This window comes from Tauraco erythrolophus, chromosome 3, assembly GCF_009769465.1.
Source record: "Tauraco erythrolophus isolate bTauEry1 chromosome 3, bTauEry1.pri, whole genome shotgun sequence".
Lineage (NCBI taxonomy): Eukaryota > Metazoa > Chordata > Aves > Musophagiformes > Musophagidae > Tauraco > Tauraco erythrolophus.
The window spans coordinates 85,570,623-85,579,429 of record NC_141467.1 but is presented as its reverse complement, the minus strand read 5'-3'; the positions used below and the strand labels follow the sequence as shown (position 1 = coordinate 85,579,429).

The following is an 8,807-nucleotide window of genomic DNA, read 5'->3' as shown; positions in this document are numbered from 1 at the left end:
GGGTGATGATCGCGCTAGACACCGGCACCAGAGCCACCTCGCACGGCTCGCGCTGTGGAAGCTCCCCCCAGAACCCTGTCAAGAACCCGGGGCTCGGAGGGGGCTGACCGTGCAGGTCTGAACCCCGCCAGCGAGACCCAGGAAGCAGCGGCGGCGCCACCCCCCGCCCCCCCCCCGAGCCGGGAGGCGCCGGGGGGCGCGGACCCTGGCGCTGCCGCAGCGCGCGGTCGCCCGCTGCCCTCGGACTACAACTCCCAGCGTCCCGCCGCGGCCGCCGCCCGCCCGCCCGCCGGCACCGCCCGCCCGCCTCGCCTCGGCACTGCCCGGCTGGGCTCGGCTGGGCTCGGCTCGGCTCGGCTCGGCTGGGCTCGGCTCGGCTCGCCGCCCGGCCGTGCCCCGGGGCGCTGGCCGCAGCGCTGGCGCTGGGCACGGCGGGCGCCCGCGGTGGCGGAGGCGGGAGGAAGGTGGGTGTGCGGAGCGGCTGCCGCCGTGCCGGGCAGGTGAGAACCCCGCGGGGAGGAAGAGGAGGAGGAGGAGGAGGAAGAGGCGGAGGCGTGCCCCTGCCTGCTGGGGTGCGCGTGTGTGTCCGTGCGTGTCTGCGCGCCTGTAACCTCTGTATCACTCGGGTCACACAGTTGCGTGTGGATCCAGCTGCTCCCCGCGTCGGCGAGGATCGCGTTTTCCAGCGTGACCAGTTCCCGCTGAGGTCCCGAGAAGTGCGTGAGTGAGCAGCGTCTGTTACCGATCACGTATATGCTGTAGGCGCACATGTGCTTCCTATGGATGCCACACATGCACTGGGCTGCAGGCTTTTCCTAATGACCCAGGGCGTTCGGCCTCGAGGGGGGATGGGGCGCAGAAGCAGGGGGTAATAACGAATTAATTGCAGATGAGAAGTAATATCCGTCTTTGAGTCATCAGTCTTTGAGGCATAATTTCATTTCGAAAGCTCTTAATCAAACTGGAGATCTGCTGTAGGAAAGCACTGCTTTTCCCATAGGATTATCAGATTTCCACCAGAGAATACAGATCCTGGATTATTGAGCTACACGGGATTTGCGTGTTTCTTTCTAATTAGTCTGTGAATCTGAGTTTAAAATTCTTTATTTGGAAGGGGGTGGGGGAGTTACTTGCTTCTAAAAGAACAGACGTCTCTTTTCTCTGACATTTTACACAGTTATTCTGGTTACGTTGTGCTCTGTAGATGACTTACTGCCTTAATTGGATATTGGTGTCAAAGGTTGATTAGACTCCCTAATAGATTTTGGATCTGCAAGAGGATTGCAGTTTTAAATGCGTGATTAAAACAATCGTGTTTGCCATCTTCCCCTCGAACAGTTGAGAGGGAGGCTGATGTATTACATTTGCGTTATTTTCTCTTTGGTTTATTAATGTGTCATCATGAGGTTGTCGGGTTTCGTTTTGTTTTTGTTGTTGTTGTTTTTTTCTCCTCTGCTATTTCATTTGCAGACCGAAAAGAAATGAATGTCAGAGAGGATTTGTTTAATCATTTAACAGCTGACATAAGCCATGTCCCTAACAAAACATTGGTGAAAGAGTAGAAGATTCCTGGGATACAGCAGCTCTGGTACGGTGAAGCCGCTTCAGTGGGTCAGGGGCAGCGTTTGCTGAAGGATGCAGTAGCCCAGGAGTGGAGACTTGTCGGGACGAGGTCGATGGCTTGCATGGAGCTTCTCTACCTGGCTGAGGAGAGCAGGCAGCCGCCCCTGGGCTCGGCAGCCGGCTGGAGCCTGCCATCCCCTCCCTACGAGCAGCAGCAGCATGAGGAGGGTGAGGTGGACTCCAGAGCAGCCACTGCTGTGGCAGCCCTGCACTGCGAAAGGCATTGCAAGCCCTTGCAGAGGGGCCCTGTGGCTGAGCACTCCCCAGAACCCCAGCCTTTCCCCCCGGGCACCTCGTCCCAGGAGCACCCTGCACCCCCTGGCGCCTCCCAGCCCTGCCAGCCACCCGAGCACTTTCCCAGGGAAGAGGATGGAGGGAAAAAGAAAGCCTGCTGCTGTGCCCAGGAACTTGAGACGTCGTTCACCTATGTGGATGAAAATGTAAACCTGGAGCATACAAGGAGTCCTTCCAGTCCTACAGACAGCCGCTGCCAGGATGCCCCTCTGCAGCCGCGTTCCTACAGGGAGCTGCCACCTGAGTGGGTGCACGATTCTCCTTCCCTGGTCTCTGAGGAGGACGATGCTGCCTCGGAGACAGCAGCGGGGAAGTCCGTGGACTATGGGTTCATTAGTGCCATTTTGTTCCTGGTCAGTGGCATTTTGCTGGTGATCATTTCCTACGTGGTACCCAGAGATGTGACTGTGGATCCCAACACTGTGGCTGCCCGGGAGATGGAGAGGCTGGAGAACGAGAGCGCTAGGATCGGGGCTCACCTGGACCGCTGTGTTATCGCTGGGCTCTGTCTCTTAACTCTGGGGGGAGTGGTGCTCTCCAGCTTGCTAATGATGTCCATGTGGAAAGGGGAGCTGTACCGGAGGAGCAGGTTTGCGTCCTCCAAGGAGTCTGCGAAGCTCTATGGGTCTTTCAATTTCAGAATGAAGTCTGGTGCAAACGACAATACGCTCGAGCTGTCGTTAGTTGAGGGAGATGTGCTTGCCATAGATAATTAGTGTGGTCGTAATTTTTAAGGCAGCATTTCTACAGGAAAATATGTTTCATTAAAGAAAACAGATGCAGCTTAAGATAGCTGGTGATGCAGTTTATTTGTCTGACGAGAATGGTTTTTTCTTAAGCTCTATAATCAAATGTTTGCAGTATATGAGCACTTGTTGTAAAGGGGAAACGTGCCAGAGAAAATGCAACTGATAGAAAATAATGAAAACCACTGAATAAAAAAAGATTTGTGATAAGTAGGTTCCTCATATACTCCTTTATCCTAATATAAAACATTCCATTGGTGTCTTGCCTATATAATTTTCTTATTACTCCCATATAGAACAGGAACGACCTTGACACTTCGGAAGCTGTTAATTATTGCAGCCTGCAGGGTTGTTAACAGTCTACTTGGTAGACTGTTAAGAAGCAGGACTGATAATCAAATAGCAGGGCTAATATTTAATTAAGAGAGATGCTTTTTTATCCTTTAATTTTAAGCTGCTCTCCTCTCTTCTGTTGAGTGAGAGCTAAGGGAAAAAAGAACACCACTTGGTCATGACTTGCCACAAACCTCCCATATTTTCAAACAATTGTACAATTAGTGATGATTATTTAAAATATAAAATAAGAGGCAAAGAGCCTGGAACCATATGGCTCATGGTATTGGTAGGAGACAAAAGGCTCTTTCAGCTTGAGGTCAGTGGCTCCATTTCAGTTCAGATTAGCAATGATTGATAGTCATTAACTTCTGATAGCTGTAGTGGCCCATATAAAAGAAGTTTAGTTCCTGGTGGACAGATGGCTTTGTATGAAAACTGCCATAACTTGAATTAACCGACCTCTTGTTTGGAGTCTCAAAAGACCCAAAGAGTTAAAAACCATGAGGATGCTGAGATGGAGCACTTTTCCTTCAGTACAGATGCCAGAAGAAATAAGCAGGGCATTGCTTATACTGGGGCTGTCTTCATCTTACTAGTCTTTTTGCAACTTCAGTTTTATGTCACTAGACTGTCGGCCTTCTCATAACCGGCAAGGAAAGGTCAGGAAGGAGCTTTCTGGGGCTCGTTCAATAAAAACCAATTTATTTGTGAAAAATAAATTGCCAGGAAATACGAAGGTTAAGTATCAGGCAGTTTACTGGCTGACATGGGCCTCGCTTAACTAGGGCATGATCAAGGGTACATGTTGTTATTAATCTGAGTTCTGTGGCACAGTAGCCAAAAACCTGTACCACTGATGCTATTTACTTTATTATCAGCCAGTTTCTGTGAAACATAGAAGTTGTGTTCTTGCAGTGCTGGGAAAGCCAACAAAGATTGTTGTATGCACCGCTATCAGTTCTTACTGAACAGTGGTTAATATATCTATATATATATATGTCATGTTAACATATATATGTATATTAATATATATGCATGTGTCCCTGCCAAAGCCAAACACGAGTGAAGAGCTCTGTGTACAGCCCCTGGCTGCAGAGTCTTAGTAGAAACATGTGATTCACTGTCACAACCTCGTCAGTCGTGAGTTAAGTCTCAAATATCAGGAATATAAAATATTTTTTAAATGATACTTTTTCCCTACTGTGACATACCTGAGAAGAGTTCTCTTGGGAAGGAGGGAGATCTCCTTTATGTCTCCTTTGCCCAGGTTCAGAGTAACAGGTGACAGGTGGAAACATCGGGTCCTCACACGGAGAAACTGAAGTCTATTTTGCCACCTGGTTCCTCATTCCCTCTTCTCTGGCTGTTCGTGTCAGGAGACATGGGCAGCACCCGTGTCTGACAGTCGCCTAGTTCAGCCCCTCCTGCTTGCTGGCCATGGGTGCTGGCACAGGTGCCTTCGACCGAGGGCCTGAGGAGCTGCGCTGCTCCAGGCTTGTGTCTTTGGTCACTGTAAATAGTGTGATGTGGTACCCAGGCTCTAACTTTGGCCCTGCAAAAGAAATGCTGCTTCAGATGTTATCTGCTGTAACCAACGCTTTAGTTCAGTGCTATTTGGTAATTAAATAAGCAGCCTTATTAGGTGGTGCTGCTGCCTAGTAGATGGTTTTGCCAGTTTATGTCATGATATGGAGTGTGTTCACAGCCAGGAACTCAACAGTGGCCATCATGTCCACAGTCATCTTTGGAGAGCTTATATCGCTCTGGATGTGTCATCAGGAATTCAGGATTGAATTTCTAGGGTAAATAAATGGAATAGCTTCCAGATGTATGGAGAAGCCTTCAGTCTGTTGGGATCCATAAGAGTGAGAAAGGAAATAGCCTGAGAAGCCGGACACGAGAGAGGAAGGCTTCTTCTTAGCTGGCCTTTGCCTTCCGGTGGGTGTGAGGACACTGCCTGCAGGGCCTGACATAGGGCTCATCATGGGGTGGTGGGGACAGCTCTGCCTCCCATCCTGCCCTGAGGATGAGAAGGGGCTGGCAGTGGCCTCCAGAGGTCCAGGGAAAGCCGTGCCAAGTGAGAGAGCAGATGGTGAGAGATGACTGAGCCAGGGGCAGCATGATGGTGTGGGGCAGGGAACAGGCACAGTGGGGGATGAAAACTGTTTCACCAGCCTGGGCCCCTAATGGGAATCGCTGTACTCGGCCACGCAACAAAAGCTCTAAAGCCGAGGCAGGCAGTTTTGAGAACTCTTATTTTTATTTTTTAATGATACATATGCATAAAATTGGAGTACATTCCATTATTGCAGAGAGATGACAGCTCAAGCTGTAAGGATCACAGATTTCTTGTAGGAACCGTGGCATGCCTTAATGCTGATTATTAGCGCTGGAAAAGGGAACATTCCCCCGACTGTCAGTATGTTACTATCAAGTGAGAAGTTTTCTGACACTTTGTAAAATGCCTGTCACAGATCATGAGCCTGCAATACTTAAATGAACCCTCAAATTTTCCCTGAGCATTTTAAGGAAACGTAAGTCAACCTAATAACCTAAATATACTCTGTAGAAGTGTGAGGAGTAAGAAAATTTAAGTAACAGGACTAACACAGTTTGTTTGTTTTGGGTTAGTGTGTGCTACGAAAGAGGCGAAGGCAGACCTTCGGAGTGCGGGAATTTAGCAGATAAAAACTCTCAGGACATTTCTCTGCTCACCCAACAAGATACCTTTACAAATTACAGGACTGTGCGTGTTGGCGGTGCAATATAAAACCTCTGGACTCTCAGGTTCTCATGCTGTGCAGTGCGACAGAGACCAAAACGCTTGCTGTTGGTGGCCGATGGTGGAAAATGAATGTTTTCACCCACTGTGGGTGGACGAGCCTCCGCATCGCTCACCTCGCACAAGGCAGTGCCAAAGGCTGAGGCCGAGGGAAATTAACTGCCCTCTTGTGCACCCTCGCGATTTGATTTCCCCTGCTCAAAATTTAAATGCTTTAAGGGTACAAATGTGAGAAAAGTTGTTAGGTTTTTTTTTTTCGATGCCTGGGCTAAAGTTGTCACGTGGATCATTGGAGAGCTTTCTTCTTTGGGGATCTAAATTTTGGCACGTGCCAGGTGGGGTTTAGGTGCCCTCTGGAGTACCTCGGAGACATATCGGGACTCGTGCTGTCAGTCAGCTTATTTCTGACCGACCTGAACAGCGAAACGTGACACTTTCGTGTTTGCTACCTCATGGCGTGTCCGTGGGCTGGGCAGGACACGCCATGTCCTGCCCTGCCTGCTGCCTTCCCACCGAGGGGACGTGGGGACCGGCAGCCAGGGAGGCACCTGTGCTGCCCTGCACTGGGCTGCAGCGGCTCCCCTCTGCTCCAACAGCTCCCCGGCAACCGGGTTTCTTTTTGTCGATTAGATGTTAGTGGCCGAGGCTGGGCATATGGCAACTGCCTGGCACCTGCTGGGAGCTCTCGCCAAAAGGATGGCCGGTCGCCACACGGCTCCCGGCGCAGCCGGCCATGCCTCCTCACTGCCATCCCCGCAGCAGGAGTGCCTGAGACTCCCTCCTAGGAAGCTACGCTGAGTTGTTCCTGGTTTTTGATATGTTTACAGTTTTTTAATCTTTGTAATTCTTTTAAAAATCTGTCTGTAATGAATATAAAGTTTACCAACTGGGAAAGCAACCGGTTTAATCTTGTAAAACTCCTTTTTTGACCCGCGACAGGGCAAAATGTCACAGTCCATCGTGAGCTTTTCAGTAGTGCGTTCGATGCCTTATTATGATAGCAATGGCGTTCTGTACAGATTGAAAAATAAAAGTCTATGAAGCCAAGTGCTGTCGTCATAGCTGTCTTTGCTCCTCACGGAACAGACGGTTACAGTGGTGGGCTCTTCCTCTCGGTGCCGAGGGCTCAGCCCCTCGCCAGGAGCCATGGCGAGGCCCGCGAGGGCAGCCTAGCGAGGGGTGGCTCCGGATTTGGCTGCACCAGCACGTGGAGTTTGTCCTGAGCTCGCCCAGCAGCTGTGTCCTGGCCAACTGCTCCTTCCAAGTCAGAGAGTGCCAGACAACAGAGGCTTTAAAACTCTGCCGTGCCAGCGTCCCACCTAATTCTGCATCACCAAAAACTTAAAGAGAAAAGGAGGAGGGTGGGAGAGGGGCTGCGTGATCGGGCAGATGGGGAGGCGGTGGGCGGTGCAGGGAGAGGCAGGAGCAGTGCTCCCAGAGGGCTGTGGGCCGGGCACGGCCACTACGGAGGCATCATCTCCCCCTTCCAGAAGGGACCGCAGCATGCCATGGCTGTGTCGGAGTGTGGCAGCGATGGGGGGTGCTGGCGTGGGGCCAGCAGGGACCAGCGCAGCCCCCAAGCAGGACCTCCGGGGGGCCATGGTTTGGTCCTGGCTTGCCTTTTGTGTTTCTCCCGGATCCCCAGTGTGTGTCAGTTAAGCATCTTAACCACCTTTGACAACCTCTGCTCCCTCCCAAATGCGATACGGAGGTATGCCATGCCGGTTATGCCTCGTAGCGTCGCTTTTCCTTCCAGCGTGACAGGATCAGACCCTTTCCTGCCACTGTCAAGTGAAGCAAAGCGTGGGTGGGAGTGCCACAGTGGGTGTGGATCCAGGCTGGAGCAGAGGCTGTCTGCTCTTGTTACCTGTTTCCACGGTACTGGGTACAACAGGACCCCGGTTCGCCATTCAGGTTCCAGGCTCTTACTGCTATGGCAGTAATGAATGTGTCCCTGAGGTGACTGAATTGGCTGCAGTAACATTGCACTGGTGCCAGATGCAGCCGATGGTGTGCAACTGATGGTTAGTAAGAGGTTAAGAGAGTAGTGTATTTTTAGATGTGACAATCCATCAGCTTAAAGATCTGGGAGGCTTTCTAACTGAAAGCAAACACTACATTCATTGTTAGGTTTTTTTTACAGCATTCTTCTTAATCTTTTCTTTTTAAATTTTGAAGAATTTATCGTCATGTACTATATTCACAGGGACTTTTTTTCCCCATGTTTGTAAGTCCTGGCAAGGTCAAGAGTCCTGTAGACTGCAGAGAAGTGGGACTTCTCTGATTTTCTATAGGTTTAAATTAAATTATGGCTGTTATAAATTTGCATAAAACCAGACAAGACAAGAACCTCTTCTTTGACATGAACCTGGTTAATATTTGTGTAAACGTAAATGCGGTGCCTGCTGTAAAAACTCAGTCAAATAATGCACAGTTTTACTAGATTTTCAATACAAATCCACAATTTAAATACTTGTGCAGACTTGCTGTATTGAAGACTTGTGAAGAGTTTTCTGCTCGTGTATGTGCCGATTTGTCCGCCCTTACTGAGGTATTACCATTAACTGAGTTGCACTTCCCAGGCATTTGGTCATTGTTGTGAATAAGGGCATTGCAATTTAACACATGTATTTTTTATTCGGCTGCACCCAGTGTATAACCCGCAGACCAGCACTGAAAGTGCTTCTGCCTGCTTCGAGAAGTGAGATACCATGCGGCATAATATGTAGTGCTTTCAAAAACATTTTTCTCCTGCACACAGATATCAAAGCTCTGTATAGAGCATATAGTGCCCCCATTTTACAGATCAAGTGCACCTCTTTTGCCCAGAGAGCCAGTTGGAGAGCTGAGGACTGAGACCAAGTCCTTTTAAAAGTCTCAGTCCAGCACTGCAGAAAGAGCTTAATTATTACAGAACCCTTAGAATAAATTAATCCAAAAGGATTAATCCAAGGCAAACGCATTTTATTTTCTGAAGAATGCCAGTAAAGTTCAATTTCAAGTACAAAATGATTTTAAAAAATTGT

General features: G+C 49.6%; 1 protein-coding gene across 1 annotated transcript; it reads left to right on the top strand.

Annotated features, from left to right (window-relative positions):
• The first annotated feature begins 1,676 nt into the window (after positions 1–1,676).
• On the top strand, positions 1,677–2,633 carry TMEM74 (transmembrane protein 74). The gene has a single exon (XM_086609515.1). The coding sequence runs from the start codon at positions 1,677–1,679 to the stop codon at positions 2,631–2,633; it is 957 nt and encodes a 318-aa protein (XP_086465641.1).
• Positions 2,634–8,807: the final 6,174 nt, after the last annotated feature.

Bases quoted from the DNA above. Each gene is read 5' to 3' on its own strand.
- TMEM74 (XM_086609515.1), top strand. From the start codon at position 1,677: ATGGCTTGCATGGAGCTTCTCTACCTGGCTGAGGAGAGCAGGCAGCCG.